Below are 21,414 nucleotides of genomic sequence, written 5' to 3' on the forward strand. Positions count from 1 at the left end.
ACATGTACTCAATCTCATTATCGATTGAGGAGATAAGGCCGATGAAAGTCGAAATGGGTCGCTAAAGGAGTACTAACGAGCTTAGCACTCTGCATATTGAACACGCAAAGAACTTTCTCAATGTACCCTTCCGACTTAGGTACAATTTACTTGCTTTTCTATCTCGAGAATCTCCATACCAAGTATCTTCTTTCTTTGGTCCTAAATCTTTCATCTCAAATTCTTCACTTAGTTGGGCTTTAACCTTTCTTATCTCTCTTTTATCTTTTCTTGCTATCAACATGTCATCAACATAAAGAAGTAGATACACAAAAGAACCATCATTTTTTTTCTTAAAGTAGACACAACTGTCAAAACTACTTCTTTTGAAATCATGAGAAGTCATAAAAGAATCAAACCTCTTGTACCCTTGTCTTGGTGATTGTTTCAAACCGTAAAGGGACTTTTTCAGCAAGCAAACATAGTCCTCTTTTACGAGACTATAAAACCCTCGGTTGTTGCATGTAAATATCTTCCTCAAGTTCTCCATGCAAAATGCGTTTTTACATCTAACCGCTCAAGCTCCAAATCATGCATGGCCACAATACCAAGCAAAGCTCGAATCGAACTATGCTTAACAACTGGAGAGAACACATCGTGAAGTCCACTCACGGAATTTGATGTAACCCTTTGCAACAAGCCTTGCTTTATATCTGGGTTCTTCAACTCACGAGTCCCTTCTTTCTTTTAAACACCCATTTACAACGAATGACCTTTTTACCTTTAGGAAGTTTTACAAGATCCCATGTTACTGTTTTTGTGAAGTGATTCCATCTCCTCTTGCATAGCAAACATCCACTTTTACGAGTCTTCACACTAATCGCCTCGAGAATAATTAAATGGCTCTTGATTCGCATCTATATCTTCACCACATTTAAAGCATAAGCAACTAGATCAACCTCGGCATACTTCTTTGGAGGTTTAATTTCTCTTCTTGTCCTGTTTTTGGCGATAGAGTATTGCGGTGAAGAAGCAACTCTATTCTCAATTTTGTCTTGGCTTGAGGAGTTGATTCGTATTAATCGATGCTCCACCTTTTTGGTTTTCTTTATTGGAAGAGTCTTTAAGAGATAAGTTAGGTAGCATAGCGGTTTCATCAAAACAACATCTCTGCTAATCACAACTTTTCTATTTTCGGGACACCATAACTTATAGCCTTTTACACCACTTTATAACCAAGAAAACGCATTTAATGGATCTCGGTTCCAATTTTCCATTATCAACATGAGCATCGCAGGACACCCAAAATCTTTAAATCGAATAATTAGCGGGATTACGGACCATACCTCTTGTGGAGTCTTTTTCTCAATGGCAGCGGATGGAGATCGGTTGATCAAAAACATGCAGATGAGGTCGCTTCGCCCAAATGACTTCGTAAGTTGGCATTTGACAACATACATCGAACTTTCTCCATGATCGTTCTGTTCATTCGTTCTGCAACACCGCTTTTCTTTGTGGAGTATGATGAATCGTCAAGTGTCTCATGATCCTTCCGACTTGCACAATCTATTAAACTCATCGAGCGAACTCTAAGCCATTGTGCATGCGGAGGTATTTTATCTGTTTTCCCATCTGTTTTTCAATCATAATTTTCCAAGACTTAAATGTGGAAAACACATCGCTTTTCGCTTGGGAAGAACGCCCAAACTTTTCGGAAAAATCATCAATAAAGGTTAGCATATAATTAGCTCCACCTCTCGAAGGCACTCGGACGGCCCCCACGATCGAATGGATATACTCCAACGTTTCCTTCGTGTTATGGATTCCTCTAGTGAATCGAACTCTCTTTGCTTCCCAAAAACACAGTGCTCACGAAATTCGGTTTGCAAATTCCTTGCCCATTAAGAAGTCCTCTTTGCTTAATTACGCCATGCCATTCTCACTCATATGCCCTAGGCGCATATGCCAAAGTTTAGTAATATCATCATCGACAAGGAAGAGGAAGCGGCAATTGCATCACCGATAATGATAGAACCACAGAAAACATATAACTTGGCAATCTTTCTTTGCCCTTTCATCACAACAAGGGACCCTTTGAAATCTTTAAAACCCCACTTTCAGTTTGTGTATCTGCCCTTTTGAATCAAGAGTACTCAACGAAATTAAATTTCTTTTCAATTCGGAACATGCCGCACGTCACTAAGTGTTCTGACAACTCCATCAAACATCTTAACTTTAATTGTTCCAACACCTGCGATTTTACATGAAGCATTATTTCCCATCAAAACAACACCTTCAGATACTGTTTCATAAGTTGTAAACCAATCCCGATTGGGACTCATGTGGAAGGTGCAGCCTGAATCAAGTATCCACTCCTCGCTTACTTTAGAATCATTGATAGAAGCAACTAGAAGTTCACCATCGCTGTAGTCTTCTACAACATCAGCTTCACCGGAATTTTCTGGCTGTTTTCCCTTTTGATTCGCGACCTCCCTTTTAATCTTATTTTGTAGCTTATAGCACTTTTCAGATTTAATGTGCCCTTTCTTCTTGCGAAGTTGCAAGTTTTACCTCTGTTTGAAGATTTGATCTACCCTTAGATTTACCACGAGGATTCCGTTCTGTGTTCTACCACGATCATCATCAACATTCCAGTCTTGTCTCCCACGAACAATGAGACCCTCTCCCTGAGAGTTGGGTTTAACCACAAGATGCTTCATCTTATCATACGAGGTTAAAGAATCATAAACCTCATCAACTGTGAGAGACTCGCGGCTATATAAAATCGTGTCTCTAAAGGTTGAATAAGGCGGGCAACGAACAAAGTAGAATCAACCCTAGATCTTCCTTATCATCTTGAACCTCCATGGCCTCCAAGTTTGAGAGAATTTCTTTAAACACCATTAAGTGTTAGTGTCTGACGCACCTTCCTCCAAACGATGAGCATAAAGACGCCGCTTCATATGCAACTTGCTTGTTAGAGTTTTCGACATACATATTTGTTCTAGCCTCTTCCATAATGCGTGGCGGTTTTCTCTTTCATCACATCCTGCAAAATTTCGTTGGACAAATGCGGATGTAATTGTGTTAATGCCTTTCGATCCTTACGCTTCTTCTCTTCATCTCGTTAATGTCGAAGGCATCTTATCTATCCTAGCGGGGCATCCTTTAGATCCATCTGCAAGAAGCGCTTGCATCTTAATTTGCCACAACGCAAATCGGTGTTGCGATCCAACAATGAATTTCATACTTCAAAGACGCCATTACCGTGATCGAGATGAATAACCGGAAGCTCGATACCAATTTGTGAAAAATAAAATAGAATAAAATAAATAAAAATAAAGAACACATAAATTTTACGTGGAAACCCTTTCGGAAAAAAACCACAGGCAGAGGAGAAGAAAATTCACTATGTCGAAAAATTTTTACTCTAATACAAGAGGAATAGACTATGTCTATTTATAGGCTTGCAAAGCCATATTCTAGTAGGATTGAAACACCTTATCCTAATCAATATAAAATAGATGGAGTTTAATAAGGTTTAAAAACCTTATTCTAAAATAAAATAAAAGAAGTCTAGTTCTATATGGATTTTACTTTTATTTTATTTTCCATCGTATTTTATTTAAATAAGAATTTGGGTCACTTAATTCTAACAATTTCAAAAATAAAAAGTGGTTTTTCAATCCACTCCTGAAGTCGAGTATTAAAGTGTTGCATATGCAGTCGTTAATATTTTCTAGATTGAGTCACGTTTAGTGAACTCCATATAGTAAGAGATGATATATCGATTTTGTGGTACGATAACTCGAATGATATAACTATTTATTCTTTTTATCGGCTTATTTATGCAATTTAATAAGAAGAAACTTCACATTTATTATTAAAACTTAAAAATAGTTTCGTTTACCTATGAGGTATTGGTTCAATAGCAAAGTTGAGTCTTGGAAATTATTTTGGTTAGGTAGTTAATTTGAATTGAATTAGTTGTTTAATTTTTGTTCAATTTAGTGTTCTTAGTGATTGATTTTATTGTAATTATTGCAAATTTAGTAAACTTTTAAATTAAGTTAAAATTTTCACGAATAAAATGATATGTTAAACTTTAAATACAAAAAAATAATATTACAAAAAAAAAAAATTATCCAATTAAACTCTCTTTCAATCTAACCATTTACTTAAACATTTAATGCAACTCAAATTTGACAATAAATATATCTAAAGAAATTTAAACACATTTATATTTATTATATCAAAAGTAAAACTAAGAATAGTGACAAGGGCTAGACTAAAGGTGTTCAAAGAGGTTATATTTAAAAGGTTTTTTTTCTTAAGCCCAACTTGGGATGGGCTTGTGTTAATTTTATGGCCCATTTCACTATTACAAAATAACAATAACACCACATGGTGTATGGAAGAATTTTCTAATTATAATAAAATCTTAAATAATGTATAAAGTATGAGTTGCTAATGTTGGTTATGTCACATCAATCAATCATTGATTAGCTAATAGGAACAGTAAGTTAGATAATAGGAACAGTAAGTGTAGTTGAAGTTGGGAATTTTAGTTTAATGTTTGAGATATAAAATTATCAAAATTATATGTTGTTGATATATAAAAATTATTAAAAATTATTAAAAAATTAAAAATAATCTATAAAATAATTTCTCAAATGATTAGAAAACTTGATTAATATGATATTAATACTATAATGATTTAATTATATTATTTAGTAATTTGGGGACTAAATTAAAATTTAAAACATGATTTTGAGACCTTTACGATTAACCTTAAAAATTGAATTATTATAGTAAAATGTTAGTGAATTACTTAAATTAGACACTGTTCATGACTTTACCATTTCCATACTTTTAAATTATATGTTTTCTGGGAACAAAGAAGGTCAAATCACCAGAATGAAGAAGATGATAAAAAAAAATCCTAAGGTTTGTTATGAAACAAAAAAGAATCAAAAGCGATTTTTAACCGGCAAAAACATAACACATGAACTAGGAAGACAAAGACCAATTGTTTTTAGCAGAAATTAAGATAAAGTGTGGAAGAAAAGATAAGCAGCACTAGTTAAATCCTGGCAAATGGGTCCCAGTTCTTTATAAAGTGAGCAGCAGAATTCTTCCATGAAACCAAACAAGAACATTTACTTAAAAAACCCAACATCTATTAATGATCTTCTTTCTTTTTTCCTGTTTGGGTTTTTAAATTCTGTTAATTAATTAAATAAATGATAATACTTTTTTTTAAAAATGGTCATTTAATTAAAAAACCCAACACCCAAAATTGATGATGAATTCATGAGCATGATCATATGGAACAAAGAAGAAGTAAAATACACTTTCTTATGGGGATCTTTTGTAGAACTAGTAAAATGGGATTTTTTAAAAATATTATTAATTTTCTTTTTTTAACGAAGAACACAGAAAAAAGAAATGCAGAGAGCAGAGATGATAAAAGAAATTTCTTTTTATTTTTGGGGATTCTCAAAGTTTGACAACAAGTAATAATGTAGTTGAAAAATAATATCTTTTCAATTACGGTAACATGATGTTAATTGTTAGGCTTTTACCATCAAACAAACGTGAAAGAAACAGATTAAAATATAAAAAAAAAGTCAATTAAGAAATTTAATTTAACAAATTGGTTTTCTTTTTTCCCATTTTTTGTTTGTGTTTTTGGATTTGATTTTAGATATATGAGAATGTGATTGGGGAAAAAGGAAACTGTAGTAATTAAAATGCATACTGACAACAAAGGGGAAAAAAAAGGGCTTTTGAGGCTGTTTGATTTTTAATTAAACAATCCAAAATAAAAAGGTTTTAATTTTAGCTGCAATTATTTATTGCGTGACTTTGATTTTTATCGGATTTTGATTTTGGGTTTTTATTTTTATTCCTTTTTTTTTTTTATCAAAGGGGTGTGTGTGTGAGGGGGAATTTTTATTAGGCGAAAGCAAAGATGTGTCCTTTCGGGGTTTTTTATTAGAGATTTCTTTATTATTAGAGTGTGTCTTCATAAACTTAGGGTTCCTTTTTTTCTTCTTTACTTTTTCGATTTTTGTTTGCTTCCTTCTGTTTGTAAGGAATTTTGCTCATTTGGGTCTTCGATTCTCTTACTAATCTCATTTGGGTGGGTGAGTTTTCTTCAATTTTTGTACTCTCTCAACTTTTTGGTGTTTTAGGGATTTTGATTTCAAGTCCCTGCAAATACAAATGGAACTTCCTTTTAGTCTCTTATTACATCTCTGGTAGAATTTTGAAAAAATTCCAGAGGTTTTTGAGTTTTCAGATTCACTGTAGGCTTTTTAGCGTTTTGATTTGATTTCACAGTTAGTATTCTTTTTAAGTTTTTGGGAAGAAGAGGCATTGGTAACTTAGTGGCAAGCTTGAGTTTTGTTGGTTCTGGCATGTTTGCATGATGTTTAGTGCTCAAGGGTCTTCAAGGAACCATTGCAGTCTCCTTGCAGTTCTTTGTGGCGGTAAAGTTTCTGATAATAAGCAAAAGCAACCTGTTTCTGATGATAAGCCCAGATACCCGTTTCCAGAGCTTTCTTCTTCAGGGCGCCTTGAGGTATGTATATACATATAATGCGGATAGTTCTACATTTATTTTTAAGTATCATTTTAGTACAAGTTTTGTTATAATGTGATGACATTTTTATGCGTGTGAGTACAGGTTCAGCTTCTGAATAATCCTAGTATTGATGAGTTCCGGCGGGTTTTTGAATCATTTGAGCCTAATATTGTTTACTTACAAGGAGAGCAGATTGCTGATAGTGAAGAAATTGGCTCCCTGTTTTTGGGGGATGTTGACTTGTCTACTCCAGAAGCTTTATGTGGAGTCTTTGGTTCTACATTTCCTACCACTGTGAGTGATGATGCTTGACTCGGTTATGATTTAGATAGTTGTGATTTTTGAAATTATACGATAAAGGGATAAGGTGCTAGAGATATAGGAAAGGATTGTTTTTTTTTTTTCTTCTTATTATTACTTTTTAAGTCTTTCTCCTTTTAAGTTCCTTTTACATATGTTGTTTTGTTTTGTTCTATGATTTCCTTTTACAAGTTTTGCTAAGTTCATTGCTTATTTGAAATTGATTGTAAATGTCGAATGTTTATGTAGGTTTACTTAGAGATTCCCAATGGTGTCAAATTGGCAGAGGGACTTCACTCCAAGGTAAATTATTGATCATGATCATGAACAAACGATTCTTTTCTTTTCTTCTTCTTCTTTTTTTCTTTTTTCTTTTTTATTTTATGTTTAAATAGAAGTTGTTGACATTCATTTGTCATTACAGGGAGTACCTTATGTTATATATTGGAAAAATACATTCTCTCGTTATGTTGCTTGCCATTTTCGTCAAGCACTGTTATCAGTGATTCAAAGGTACAAATCTTCTGCTTGTGCTCGTTTTCAAGAGCAGTTGCTGATAGTGCTGTTTACTCTGATAACACAAATTTTTGTACTTAGCTTTAGATGACTTAACCTATATTAAGACTTATTGAGATATTGTCTACATCTGTAATAAATTTTACTGGGAGACCATTCTAAAGTTTTAGTTTTGGTCTATTGCAGTTCATGTAGCCATACATGGGATGCATTCCAATTTGCAAATGCTTCTTTTAAACTGTACTGTGTACGGAACAACAATATTGTCTCTTCTAATAGTCAAAAGCAAAGTATTAAGCCAGGACCACATCTACTTGGGGAGCCTCCCAAGATTGATGTTTCTCAACCAGAGGTAGATATGCAAGAGCAAGAAGACTCTCCTGAAAATCTTCCTGCCATAAAGATATATGATGATGATGTGACTATGAGGTTTCTTGTTTGTGGATCTCCATGTACATTGGTAGGTTTGAGTTCTAATTGTTCTGTTCTTGAAACAATAATCATGTACTAATACTTTGTTCATCCTGGTTTATATTGGTTACTAACTATATGTCTTGCAGGATGCTGTCCTTTTGGGATCTTTGGAGGATGGCCTTAATGCCCTCTTAAGCATTGAAGTAAGTTCGTATAAGGTTTTTTTTTTTTTTGAATTTCTATTATATATTAGTTTCTTTTACCATCTTTTGTACACCATTATCTAAGAGATTATTTGTCTCGTCTGTGTCTAATATAGTTATATGATCCATGCATACATTCAATTGGCTTGATGTTCATACTTGGGAGAAGAGCATCTTGCATTATTCCCATGATTATATATATGTAGTGTGCCATTGTTGTGTGCGTATGTGAGAGCATAATCTGTTCTAGTACTTTGATTCTCTTTTATCCACTTATTAACTATATTCCATTGTCATTTGTTTCAGATACGAGGGAGCAAACTCCATAACCGAGCAAGGTACTTGACAAATTTGAGCTTAGTTATAGTTTCTTTCGGGATGGGGATTTTTGGCTTTGTGTTGGTCTTGGATTTTTTTATTTGGGGGGGGGGGGCAAAGAAAGAACTTTCGGGTTTTGAGTTGAATGTTTGTGACTTTGATATTTTGTTGTATGGAGTTTCCGTTCCCCATACTACTGCATCCTCGAAGTTACTTTTGTGCATTATCATCAATATACTTATGGGGTTCCACTCTTATAGTGCTCCACCACCACCTCTTCAGGCGGGGACATTTTCTCGTGGTGTAGTCACCATGCGTTGCGACTTTTCAACTTGCAGTTCGGCTCACATATCACTTTTAGTGTCTGGTAGCGCACAAACTTGTTTTAATGATCAGGCAAGTAATTGTGATTGGGTTAATTGCAAGTGCTGTTTACTTTAAGTTCATGCCTGAAACTCTTTTGTTCTTTCGTGTTGTTGTCTCAGCTTTTGGAAAATCATATAAAAAATGAGCTTATTGAGAAGAGTCAACTAGTCCATGCACAATCAAGTTCCGAGGAGAGCAAATTGCCTTCATCCGAGCCTCGTAGATCAACCTCAATTGCCTGTGGAGCAAGTGTGTTTGAAGTGTGCATGAAGGTTCCCACATGGGCTTCGCAGGTCTGATTTACTCTTTAACCATATTTCTCTTTCCATGGGCTTCTCAAGAGCTTTTTTTGAATTTTGCATGTGCGATGATTGGTCCTTGTCAACTTTTTATTTTTTTAACCATAAACTTCATTAGAGGTTATAAACATTTGAACCAAAAATTTTGAATTATGCTTTGAGGTATACTTATGAAGCCTTTTCCATGATGGTAATTTAATCATTTTCGAGTTAGCTTGATTTTTATTTTGAAATCGTGATGTGTTTTTTGGGATGACTTTTGACAGGTTCTGCGGCAACTTGCACCAGATGTGTCATACCGCAGCCTAGTTATGCTGGGGATTGCTAGCATTCAAGGTTTGTCGGTTGCATCTTTTGAAAAAGATGATGCTGAACGTCTTCTTTTCTTTTGCAAAAAGCTGAGCAAAGATCCCCTCTTGGGTAGTTCTCTAATTTCCAGAACTCCCAGTTGGTTGGTGCCGCCGGCACCTAGTCGTAAAAGACCAGAGCCGTATAAAGACACTAAATCTCTAAACTGTACCATCATGGAAGGTGTAAATGGTTTGACAAGACCAAAAATCAATGTTGCTGCTATGAGGCCAATTCCTCACACCCAGCGTCATAAGATGCTTCCCTTTTCTGGATTTTCTGAGGCTGAGAGATATGATGGTGACCAAGGAAAGGTTAACTTGCCATTAGCTCCTGTGAAGCAACCTGCTCCTGTTACACACCGGAAAGCATTGTCGAGTTCTTATCAAGCCCAGCAAATTATTTCTTTAAATCCATTACCCCTTAAGAAACATGGTTGTGGTAGAGCCCCGATACAGGTTTGCTCAGAGGTTAGTCATCTTCTTTGAATTTCAAGTGAAGAATTTGAAAATATTATCCACATGTATTATGTGTTCTAGTTGTTGCAGAAGATTTAGGAAAGTCATGCATTTCTTCGCAATCTATTTAAACTTCTCCTTTATATTATTTGAATGTGATAATTATTTGTGCTTCATGGATCATGTTTACGAGAATAAAAATTAAAAAAAATTGTGGTTTTCTGCTTCATCATGAACAAAGATAGGTGTTCGAGTCAATCTTATTGTGCAACCAGAGTAGTATATCTGTAATTTTCTCCTAATACATAGACTTTTTTCTCCTGTTGGTTTATTTTCTGGCAGGAAGAATTTTTGAGAGATGTAATGCAGTTTCTGATTTTTCGAGGACATACTCGGCTTGTTCCTCAAGGAGGGTTAGCTGAGTTTCCTGATGCCATTCTGAATGCGAAGCGTCTTGACCTTTTTAACTTGTATAGAGAGGTAAGTTACTGCTTGTGCTAAATATGATTGAAGTCCGGCAAAAAAATCGTACTGAAAGATTGGACCTAACAGGTGGTGTCGAGAGGAGGCTTTAATGTCGGGAATGGCATAAATTGGAAAGGACAAGTATTTTCGAAGATGCGCAATCACACATTGACGAATAGAATGACTGTATGTTTTGAAATTGTTCGCCTTATTAGTTTTACTTTGTCATAGTACTTCCTTTCCATGTTAAACGCATAACCGCTGTTTCAAATGTTCTTTCTTTTTGATCCTTAAGTTCTTTGAATTCTTGTATGTATGGTTCATTCTATCAAGTTTTAACTTGCCGGCTTTATAGGCTTTCAAATTTTGGGACAATAACCGTTGCCTTTTCCTCTAATTTTACCTTAGGGGGTGGGCAACACTCTGAAAAGACATTACGAGACTTACCTTTTAGAGTATGAATTGGCTCACGACGATGTGGATGGAGAATGCTGCTTGTTATGTCACAGGTCTCTTTCTCTCTCTTGTTTGCTCACACATACACACATAAGCCGAACTGTTTGCAGTACTGACAGTGGTTAGTTTGTGTGTCAAAACAGTAGCGCAGCTGGTGATTGGGTAAACTGTGGAGTTTGTGACGAATGGGCTCACTTCGGCTGTGATAGGCGGCAGGGGCTTGGAGCCTTTAAGGTATATCATTCACCATCTTCAGGATCGAATACAATAACAGTTTCATTGTTTGCAATTTCGGGTCGATTTTGTTTCCCGACCTTAAACGGCTGTGATTAACTTGACACTTGTGAACTACAGGATTATGCGAAAACAGACGGGCTGGAGTACGTTTGTCCACACTGCAGCATCTCGAGTTTTAAGAAGAAAGCAGCGAAAACTATGAATGGTTATTGACAAAACTTTGACACTCACTTTAGATCCCCCAACTTAGAAATTTGTCTCATTGTCCCTTTTTTTTTTTTTTGTCATTTTCATTTTTCTTTACTCACTATAACGCATGAGATAAGGCACGATATTAGGAAATGTAATTATTGTATTGTAATCCCCCATTGTTGTTCTCATATATAGATCACGCCATTAACGAAGTTCCCCCTCAACCCTTAATTCCACCAATATTTTGTAATCTGGTAAACAGAGATGAGTAATTGTAGAAAAAATTAACATTTCCCTATTTTACTCAATTAGATTTAATGAGGTAGTTTTTTGTTAAACAATTATTTCACGCTGTTTTTTTCATCAATTTAGTCATTAGTTTGGACGGCTTGTTGTACGGATTTTTTTTTTTTTATAAAATTTTAATGATATTGTTTGTTTCGTTTAATATATTAGATCGTGTAAAGTTTACAAATTTTAGTCTTTACATGTTAATTTTGTTTAATGAAAAATAATTTAATGATGATTGATCTGACATTAAATTGTTTTCGATCTTATTTTTTGTGTACATAATTGTTGTGTTTAAATGACAGTGTCATTCCATTAATTTTCAACATCAGTAAGCTCTTTAATTTGATTGAATACCACATGCAGGGATTAAAATGGCAGTTTTTAAAGTGTACATGAGTTATAATATTCCTTTTAAGTAGTGGGATTAAAATGAACTCCAAAATATGATACAAGGACTTATATGGTAAACTCTAAACATAGTCTATATAGTAGGTATAAACATGTTTTATGTCAAACTTTTAAGTTCGAGATAACTAAAAATCTGGGTCATAGTTGAAGACTAAATATATAAACCAGTATTATATGTACATATATTAGCATACACTTTCCTGGAAAGAAAAAGCAAAACATAGAGAACAAAGAAGACAATGGAAGTCCTATAACTACTTTGTTAAATGTAAGACCAGCATCTCTGGTTTGGAGTTTTCATCATTTGGCAGTACACAAAGTGTTGACTTCTTGTTTGAAGGTACCATTGCAACCATTGATCTTTTCAATCATGAAATTACCATCAGAGGTTGATTGATGAATCCCGACACCAGACAAGTTGCCAGTGCCACTGCTGTTACTACTGTTGGAATTCCGAACACCACCCTCACTGCTGCTGCTGCAGGTGGTGGTGTTGTGAACTCTATCGTCATTGCTTATAATACTGTTGGTGAAACCAAATTTCTTCCTTTCCTCGGAAACAGGACCTGATGATGACGAGGGCGATGCCTTCCCGTTGGATATGGCAGCGGCGAGCGCAATCGGCATAAGGCATAGACCTTTACTTTGCAGATATTGCATGGCTATTGTCACATTGGATTCCATGAGTTTCACCACTTCTTGTTCAAAAACAACTTGTTCGGGAGATGGTGAACAATCAACTCCATCACTTCCCATTGCCAAGGGTGTTAGTGTCAAGCCATTAGATCCCTAATGGAACAGACATAAGAAAAGTTGTAGTTTAGCATTAAAATCTTAATGAGATCCTGGGAATTTCGATGTTAGACGAGAATTTGACACCTCAGCTTGGCCATCAGTTATGAGAGGAACTACTGCCCCTGCTGCTCCTAGCCTACTCATGCTTAGTACCTGCAAATAGTTTTCATAATCACCACGTTTACTTATGGTAACTAAAACGCCATTAAACGTTTTTAATGGTTTCAGATTATTTCTTTTGAAGCTTGGCTTGGATGTTGTGATATTAACAAGAATTTAGTCCTACCTTGACTTGGAGTTGAAGGAACCTGACATACTCGATGATTGCGTCAAGCATAGAGGCCTTGTCAGTCTGCAAAGTTCATCAACATTAATTCTTAATTGAACAATTCAGTGTAATTTTTCTTTAAGTACTCGTGTCCAACGTATATTTGGACATGAGTTTGGGGGTATGACCCTTCTAGGACCCTCAAAAACATATAGAAAATTTGCATATATTCATGTTAGATATATACCCGTATCTAACACACCTACCCAAGTCTAAGTAAAACAACAAATGTGCTCGAATTAGGCTTTAAAGACCAAAGAAAATTACATAAAGAAGATGATACCTTATTGGAGTTCGGTACAAGTTCTTGCAGATTCTTCATCCTTTCAGCAATCTTCTCCCTTCGAAGCTGCAATTGATCGAATAATAGAACAAAGGCTGATCTCAAAAAACCAACTCAAGAGTATTAACTTTGATGACAGGAAGTATTACAACTGAGTGACTGACCCTCTCTGCGATGCTGTGTGGATCAGTAGCCTGACCTCGACGTGCTCTAACTTGAGGCTTCCCAGTTCCATTGCAACCTTTGTTCGGTGCAGGTGATGAACTCTATATTAAAAGTACAAAACTAGTAAGCTTAGCCGAAATGCTAGACAAAACAATGAGAATTACTATTACAAATACCTGCAGCAGAGATGGTAAGTCTATCATTGTATCTGTCATCGGACGGTCGGCAGGAAAAGACAAGTAACTAGAATTTTGCATATCTTGTTTTTCCTGATACACATTATATAAGCAACAACCAAACTAAAACAATGCTGGTTGAGCAAGAGACGGTAATACCTTTGCATTGATCGGCGCGGATAAGTTCTCGAGTTGCAGAAATTTATCGATTTCAACAAATCTGTTAATATTACCATCATCAACATTTCCATTATCTCCTTGAAGACTAGAGCTTTGCATTTGGGTTTGTCCCATAGGAAGGGAAGAAATTAGACCATCATAAGGTTGTGGCTGCCAAAATTGCGGTATCGAACAAAGGGTTTCTAGGCCTGTAAGTGATCTCTGAAATTCAGAAGATTCACCTCCATTGCATATTACATCCCCTCCCTCGTTAAATGATTGAGACAGGGTGGTCATATCACCGACAACTTGAAGACCCTTTAATGAACCAGAGGAATGAACACCTGCATTAAACTGCAGTCCCAAACTTTCGCAATTCGTTTGCGGCCCAACACCTAAAGGAGTACTCTGTGTAGCTAAGCACTCCATCCCGTGGTTCATACCGATCATGCTTATAGGCGAACTAGGCAGCAGTGCATTTGGCTGATCAGGTTCACTAAGAACCCAAGGTGATCTTTCCTTAAAATTCACATCCGACCAAGACGAAGAAGCAAAATACTGATCGAGATAATCATCCATTGTTTTATATACAAAGCTCACAATTTACAATCTCCAAATACTTCAGGATTTGACCTGCAGGAGACCGTAATAAGGAACACCATTAATCCATGATGAAAGTTTTATAGCATGAATTGCTGTTTAAGGAACCACTTGAAAAATGTAGATATGTACACATACATAGCACATGCCATAGAAATATATAAAATTATAGAAAGAATTCTCTGTTACAACCAAAGAATCATGACCTGACCATGTGATTAATTGACAATAAGCTATATATATATATATATATATATAACATGAAGCAAATCAAGTGGTGGGAATGGGATATATGTACCGAAGAAAGTTTAAGATGCTAAATCTGTGTTTTTCTTTATGGTGAATATATATAAAAATATTAAAAGTATAATAAAAAAGTACTGAAGTTAAAAGTTAAAACTTTCCATTAATAAAGATGGAAAAAAATATCATTTTAAAACAAAAATACTGCAACAGTCTCATTATTTTACCCTTTTTACAGCAAAAACACTCGAAACCAAACCCAAAAACCCTTATACAAGATCAAAACAGTTTTGCATCAGTTAATAATTTATACCATATTGAACCCATTTTTTCAGACACCCAATACAATAACATGCAAACTGGGTTTCTAACAAAACCCCCCAAACCTGCAGGTAACAACCTTAAAACAGACAGAGCATAAAAAAAGAAAAGAAAAAAAAAAGACAAAACATATGACCAAATACTAAGTTTTTATACTCAGAAGACAAAATGAAGATTAAACTATAAAACCACTTACAGAGTGAAGGAGTGTCAGCAGTAGGAAACAGTAGAAGACGATATTATTAAATTTCTAATTTATTTTGTTAGAATCCAGAAAGGGCGAGTGTAGCAGCTGTACTACAACAAGTGAAAGAAAAGATGTTGAGCTTTTGACGTAGAAAAAAACCGCTCCTCCTTTTATTAGCTCTAACTCTGCCCCCCGGCCCGGTCTGCTTTTATTTTACAACATATTAAAAAAAATAATATAATTTTTGGTCTTCAATTTTGCAATTAGGTCCATTTTCGTATCTTTATTTTTTCTCATAATGGTACTTTAATTTGTCAACCAAATTTATTTTAATTCTTAAATTTAGATTTTGTCTAGATGATTAATGTTCTTGAAACAGAACTAGATTGGTCAGTGAGACTAGTTGATCGAGAACTGATCAGTATATTGGTCCAAACAAAAAGATCGAATTGAAAATTTCTCAAATCTGATAAAAATTCAAAATTGAGACAAAAAATAATTGAACTGGTTTAAATTTTTAAAAATTATAAATTATTTAATTAATTATTATTAGTTTAATAATTGAACCGATCAAATCGATTAAGTCAGACCCACTGATTCATTTTACTGTTATAGTATTGAAATAGTATTAAAAATATATTTTATATGATTACTTATATTTTATAATTAAGTTTAAAATTTTAAGAAATATTATTTAAATAGAATTTTATTTTCTTTAAGTTATTTAAATCAAATTTAAGTCAAGCCAAACTGGGACATGAAAATGCTTGTCCAATAAAATGGTAAATTTACGTTGTAACCCCTTTAACAATTAAAAAGAAAATATAAATTAGTATAATGGTAAGCCCCAAAGATTTTTGATTCATCTTTAGTCCCTTAATCAATTTTCTGGTTTCGTTTTTGCTTGTTGAGTCTAAAATTTTATTGATAATATATCAGATTATTTTATATATATATATATAGGATGACCCTACTTATAAAGTTAAAAACTCTACCGACAATATATCAAATAATTATATATATGATAACTATTGGATACATTGGTCGAAGATAAGGTTAAGATATTGCCATATGTCCCTTTCATTATATTTAAGAAATATTAAACTAAATAAATTGAACACATTGTGATTTCTTAATTCCGCATATGAAATTAAAAAGTTTCAACGCCATTGAATCAAACAATTATCATATATATATATATATATATATATATAAACAATGTTAAGAATCGTTAATAAATAATAATAAATAACACATAATAACTTTTTACTATTTTTATGAAATAAAAAAGATATTAACAGTGTATCAAATAATATTTATATCAATAATTTTAAATTGATTTCTTTTGAATGGTTGTATAAAATTAATTAAATTAATCATTATAATATAATATTACCATGCGAATATATATTTTTATATTAAAGTTTATATAATAAAATTATTAATTTATTACATTTTATGTAAAATATAGAAAATAAGAATGAATGGTCATACTAAGGCATAAATGCAGGAACAAACAAAATGAATTTGCTGAATTTGGGACTTTAATTTTGTGTGTAATTCGGAATAATTTACTTAAGTGAATTATAGTAAGTCTTTATTTGAAATATTAAAACCTAAGGTATGATATCCATCATGGCTTCATTTCAATCAAGTCCTTTGCTATTACAAATAGGGGCGAATTCAAGGATCAGGTAAGGGCTCTTCTCAAAATAAATTTTATTTTGTTTTAGTCCCTTCAAAATTTTAAGATTAGAAGTTAATATATGATAATTTTTACTTTGCTCCTCAAAATGAAAAAATAATATTTAGTCCCTTAAAAAGAATGATGAAATTATTAATTTTATATATATATATATATATATATATATATGATAAAATTACACTTTTTCCTTCTAAAAATTATAATTTTAAATCCGACTCCTAAAAGATTTTCTGCCTTCATCCCTAATTATAAACAAGGACATGGCTGACTAAATTTTTAAATCAAAAAGCAAAAAAATAATTTCTAAAAATATTAAATATTTAAGCTATTCTTTTATTAGAAAAAAGAAATTAATTTTTTTTATAATCCAATGCTTAAAGAACAATAAATATTTGGCAATTGAGTCTTAACTTGATTAGCATCGATATTGTTGCCAGTACAGGAGGACGTGAGTTCGAGTGCGCTGAAGCGTATTCTCCTACTTTTTAAAGGTAGTGGAGGGGCTATGGGTAGTTTTAAACTTTGCATCAAAAAGAGTAGATATGATAAGAACTTATAATGAGATTAATGTTAAAAAAAAAAAGAACCATAGATACTTTACATTTGAAGTTCTGGGGTTGCAGGTAGAGGTGTTCATGAGTGGGGTTGAGATCCGATTCCAAAATACTTTTCAACTGCAGATTCATTTTTGGGCCAAGCCCAAAAAGATCATTTTACTGTTCAAAAATTAATAAAAATATCATAAATATGTTTTTAGTTGTTATTTTATATATTTTTATAATTAAATTTTAATTTTAAAATAATTTTTTATTCTTTAAATTGAATTTGAACCGAACCGATTCAAAGTGCAAAAATCTTTATCCAAATCAGCCCAAATTAAATCAAGTTTACCGAGCCGAACAGGCTATCCAACTCTTACACAAGTCTAGTGGAGGATATCGTGAACAGTTTTTTAAAGCATCTAAGTGATGGAATTGCATACTAATCCAATAATTTGTATAAAGCTAATTTTATTGAAAATGATTAATTTCAAAAGTGCATAAGTTTCTTCATCAAATTTGACAAAAATAAAATCCTTAAAATAGGACCATTTTAGAAAGTTAAATATCTTTTAAATAAATTCTCGAATTTAAATATTACAGATAGAATATTAAAACTTAACTGTTGAATATAGTACGTTACCAAATAAATAAAAAGAAATATTACATGATAATTTTAAACAGGACATGATGAGAAAAGACACAAGCACAACATAAGTACGGAAACATGTCCTAAGATAAAACTGTGTAAGAATTCACAAGAATTTTACAATCTCAATTCCATCAGATCAAATTGGGGGTAGTAGATTCTACCATTCTTTTTCTCTTTGAAACTTGAAAAAAAGCTAACCCTCTGTTTTTGATGTGTGCATGGAGAGTCTCAATCATCCTCACTGGATAAACATAGCTGAGAAGCATATTAAACATTATGCTTGACTAAATGGCCATTTCATTGACATATTCATTCTTTTATTCAACAACTTTCTATAAAAAAATTGACATATATTTTAATCGTGTTGATACAAAGAAGTGGTTTGGATGGTTGAAATCAATTCACACAGTGAATGTGCGGAGAGTTGTAAGATTGATCGAGAAATTCTTTTAACATAAGAACAATATGGTATTTTGTGAGTATTCGATGAGGGTACTTGTAGATTTTTCATGTGAGTTCCATGAAGCCAACAATCCCACTAAAATAAGAGATTCATTGAGTTATGATAGGCTTTTGATGCTTGTGTTTGAAAGTTATGAAGAGTTTTGTCTTCACAGATTATCTTGAGTAGATCTTGATGTGACTGGATAAGGTCCATGAGCATAAAAAAGACGGGTGTTGATAACATATAAAAAGATGTGTTTTTAATAGACGAGCTTCTCTGGTCAAAATGGTTAACTTGACGAGATCTTAAAGCCAAGGTGTATATATAAAACAAATTGTCTATGCATTTTATGTCAAGAGTCAATCTACTTTTGTTTTTCACTTGCATGATTACTAAGTAAGAGAATGCTATAACAAGGATACATGGATGCATGCAAATGCATCTAAGGAAGGTTAACGTTTACGAGTATGGCAAAAATGGTGACCATCCACTCGGGTTGCTCCATGACTGACGAGATCTATCATAAGATGTATTGTGTTGAAAGACTAACAAGCTTAGGCAGATAGAAATGAAACACCTATATTCATAAGCTATTCGGATGCAACTAAAAAAAATTCGAAATTAACACCATCAATATGTTCAAGCTTAATTAATAAACTTGTCAATTTAAGCTCAAGCACAAATACCCACTTAAAAACAAGTAATTGAGCTTCAGCTATGCCTTACACTGAAGTATTCTGCTTTTGAAATTCAGATGAAAATTTTTCTATGTTAAATTGTTTTTATTAGTTGGTATAGACTCCTAGTCCATGTTCATGGCTTAAGCTATCGACAAATTTAGTATCGTCTTTAGTTAGAATTTTGTCTCTCAATTTTATCGAAAGTTTCAAAAGATTCACAAAATAAGAACGTCTCGATATGCATAAATAAGCGGAACCATAGCAAAGTGAAGAGTTTGCACATGATTTAACTCTACCCCATGACCTATGGCATATGTTATCACTTGAGCTAGCTCTATTGAGAGTCCTACAAGTTCATAGATCAGAGGTCATACTAAGCTAGTCAAGAAATTCTTAATTGCTCAACAAGTCAAGTCATAGTTACCAAAAAAACAAGGAATGATGTTGAACAATCATGCATAGTGGGATTCAAGAGGCACCAAAGAACAGATTCTTTAGTTGAAAAATGGCAAAGCAATGCAGAATCACAAACAAAAAACGTATGAAACTCAAAATCAAAAACATACATAACATATGCCAATCAGCAGCAAAGTAAACCAAATATATACCACAAAAAATTCATAGATTAATCCATTTGGAAAAAAAAAAACTCAAAAAGTAAACCCAACTCACATTTCCTTGGTACTTCTTGTCCTTAGCAACCTTTCATCAAACATCATATCTTCCCTTTCATCTTTAAATTCCCCACATTGAAAAAAAAAATCCCAGTAAACAGTTTCCTACAAGTTGGACATTCCGATTCTTTTTACAACCTGTTCTCCATCACCAATCGAAAAAAGCAATGGAACAATCTTTAAAAACGACAAAAAAATCATTGCCTCACATAAAAGCATCTCCCCCCCCCCACCTATCAAAAGCTTCGATTTGAAGTATGTTGCGAGAGTGCAGTGGTCGTCAATATAACTTACTCACTGTTCCTTGAAGTTTAGAAAGCTACATATTTGACCATGGGAATGCAGTGAATACAGTGACCGTGAGAGCAACCTTTGATGTTGAACGACCTGTTTTTGTTGCTTCGGTTCGACGCAGATTCTGGAGATAAATGATGGGTCTTTGTTGGTTCTGGTGTTTGATGATTCTCTAAGCTCAGTTATGGAGTTATCAGTGAAGGGTTTCTTTGCTTTTTCCATAAAAAGGTCTTTGAGTGCTTGAAATTAAGCTAACGCGAATAATCGTTATAGTATAATAAGGTTTGTGAACTGGACAATGATATTTTATTGAAGGTTAATAACTCCCTGTACTTTTTTACATTTATCATTTAGTCCTACATATTTTCGGATTTAAAATTTTAAGCACTATTACTAATATGGTTAAAATTATTTTGTTAAATTTATTAATTTAATATTTCGAAATTAAAAAACTCATTTTACAAGTGTGTAATATAAAAAAATTGTAATAGATTTAATTTTAAAATAAAATTTAAATAGCGTTAACGAATATACTAAATCCAAAAAGTGAAATGAAATTTATTATAAAAATTCAGAAAAAAACGTTTTAAAAATTATAAACATAATTAAATAACAATAATGTTTCTATTAAGTTTTTTGGAGTTTGAGTTGGGTTTGGGCTAATTGATTAATGGGTTTAAGGTTGAGTTTTTATTCATGTAGCCCTATTTAATTTTTTTAATCATTTTTGGATTTGGGCTAGGTTAGGGTTTTTTCTTTAATTTTGGTTAAGAATTTTGGCTCCAAAACATTAGAAACCTGTTGTATCAATTTTTATGGATTCACAGTTTAGTTTAGTCTAAAACAGTTTACAATTCAACTGATTTAATCTTTCTTCTCGAACTCGAACTGACATTCTGATCAATTTTTAACTTCAAACGACTGATTTGATCTGGTTTAAACAAGAGAACAACATCAAAGATAGCTAAGGACTTCAACACTTTGGTTGAAGACATATGCTCCAACCAATAGCATGCTGATCCCCACATGTCCTCGTGGACAACAACCTTAAAAGATAACTAAGGACTCCAGCATAAAACTCCGATATACTCACTCATATTATCATTACTCTACTAAAAGATTTCTCAAGTTCCCAACACTGACATAAGCATCGAAGAGCACAAACTCTAAAATTCTCGTCTTCTCATAGTTTTCCCACTTTCTTGCAGGCCCAAAAAACTCATCAACCCAACTACCAGACAGACATAAATAAATTTACTTTTACAAAAAAATATAAAATAAAATTAAAATGGACAGGAAATCAAAGGGAAATTTGAGAAATAACTCTGT

The 21,414-nt window shown here is 33.3% G+C and overlaps 2 protein-coding genes across 3 annotated transcripts; one reads left to right on the plus strand and one right to left on the minus strand.

The window, feature by feature from the left end:
- The first annotated feature begins 4,886 nt into the window (after positions 1–4,886).
- LOC108486218 (AT-rich interactive domain-containing protein 4-like) lies at positions 4,887–11,481 on the plus strand. The gene is made up of 15 exons (XM_017790172.2): positions 4,887–6,565; positions 6,671–6,862; positions 7,118–7,171; positions 7,293–7,381; positions 7,571–7,844; positions 7,945–8,001; positions 8,308–8,339; positions 8,580–8,715; positions 8,805–8,978; positions 9,251–9,802; positions 10,133–10,270; positions 10,343–10,441; positions 10,664–10,764; positions 10,855–10,945; positions 11,066–11,481. Exons 1-15 carry the CDS (start codon positions 6,410–6,412, stop codon positions 11,159–11,161), a joined length of 2,241 nt encoding a protein of 746 aa, XP_017645661.1. The 5' UTR covers positions 4,887–6,409; the 3' UTR covers positions 11,162–11,481.
- Positions 11,482–11,934: 453 nt separating this feature from the next.
- LOC108483576 (uncharacterized) lies at positions 11,935–15,289 on the minus strand. Of its 2 annotated transcripts, none has more exons than XM_017787052.2 (8): positions 15,106–15,289; positions 13,746–14,378; positions 13,587–13,679; positions 13,410–13,511; positions 13,246–13,311; positions 12,921–12,986; positions 12,719–12,787; positions 11,935–12,628 (listed from the first exon to the last, which is right to left on the minus strand). In XM_017787052.2, the coding sequence occupies exons 2-8, from the start codon at positions 14,322–14,324 to the stop codon at positions 12,140–12,142; spliced, it is 1,464 nt and encodes a 487-aa protein (XP_017642541.1). In that variant the 5' UTR covers positions 14,325–14,378; positions 15,106–15,289; the 3' UTR covers positions 11,935–12,139. The 2 variants fall into 2 exon arrangements, with proteins under 2 accessions (XP_017642541.1, XP_052887062.1); XM_053031102.1 differs by lacking the exon at positions 15,106–15,289 and adding an exon at positions 14,484–14,559.
- Positions 15,290–21,414: the final 6,125 nt, after the last annotated feature.

The sequence above is a fragment of the Gossypium arboreum genome, chromosome 7, assembly GCF_025698485.1.
Source record: "Gossypium arboreum isolate Shixiya-1 chromosome 7, ASM2569848v2, whole genome shotgun sequence".
Lineage (NCBI taxonomy): Eukaryota > Viridiplantae > Streptophyta > Magnoliopsida > Malvales > Malvaceae > Gossypium > Gossypium arboreum.

Excerpts from the sequence above, each read along its gene's own strand:
- LOC108486218 (XM_017790172.2), top strand. The coding sequence starts at position 6,410 with ATGATGTTTAGTGCTCAAGGGTCTTCAAGGAACCATTGCAGTCTCCTT. Across the intron at positions 8,979-9,250 it reads TTCCCACATGGGCTTCGCAG|GTTCTGCGGCAACTTGCACC; the intron begins GTCTGATTTACT and ends GACTTTTGACAG. Across the intron at positions 9,803-10,132 it reads CGATACAGGTTTGCTCAGAG|GAAGAATTTTTGAGAGATGT; the intron begins GTTAGTCATCTT and ends ATTTTCTGGCAG.
- LOC108483576 (XM_017787052.2), bottom strand. The coding sequence starts at position 14,324 with ATGGATGATTATCTCGATCAGTATTTTGCTTCTTCGTCTTGGTCGGAT. Across the intron at positions 13,680-13,745 it reads CCGCGCCGATCAATGCAAAG|GAAAAACAAGATATGCAAAA; the intron begins GTATTACCGTCT and ends AATGTGTATCAG. Across the intron at positions 12,788-12,920 it reads TCCTTCAACTCCAAGTCAAG|GTACTAAGCATGAGTAGGCT; the intron begins GTAGGACTAAAT and ends AACTATTTGCAG.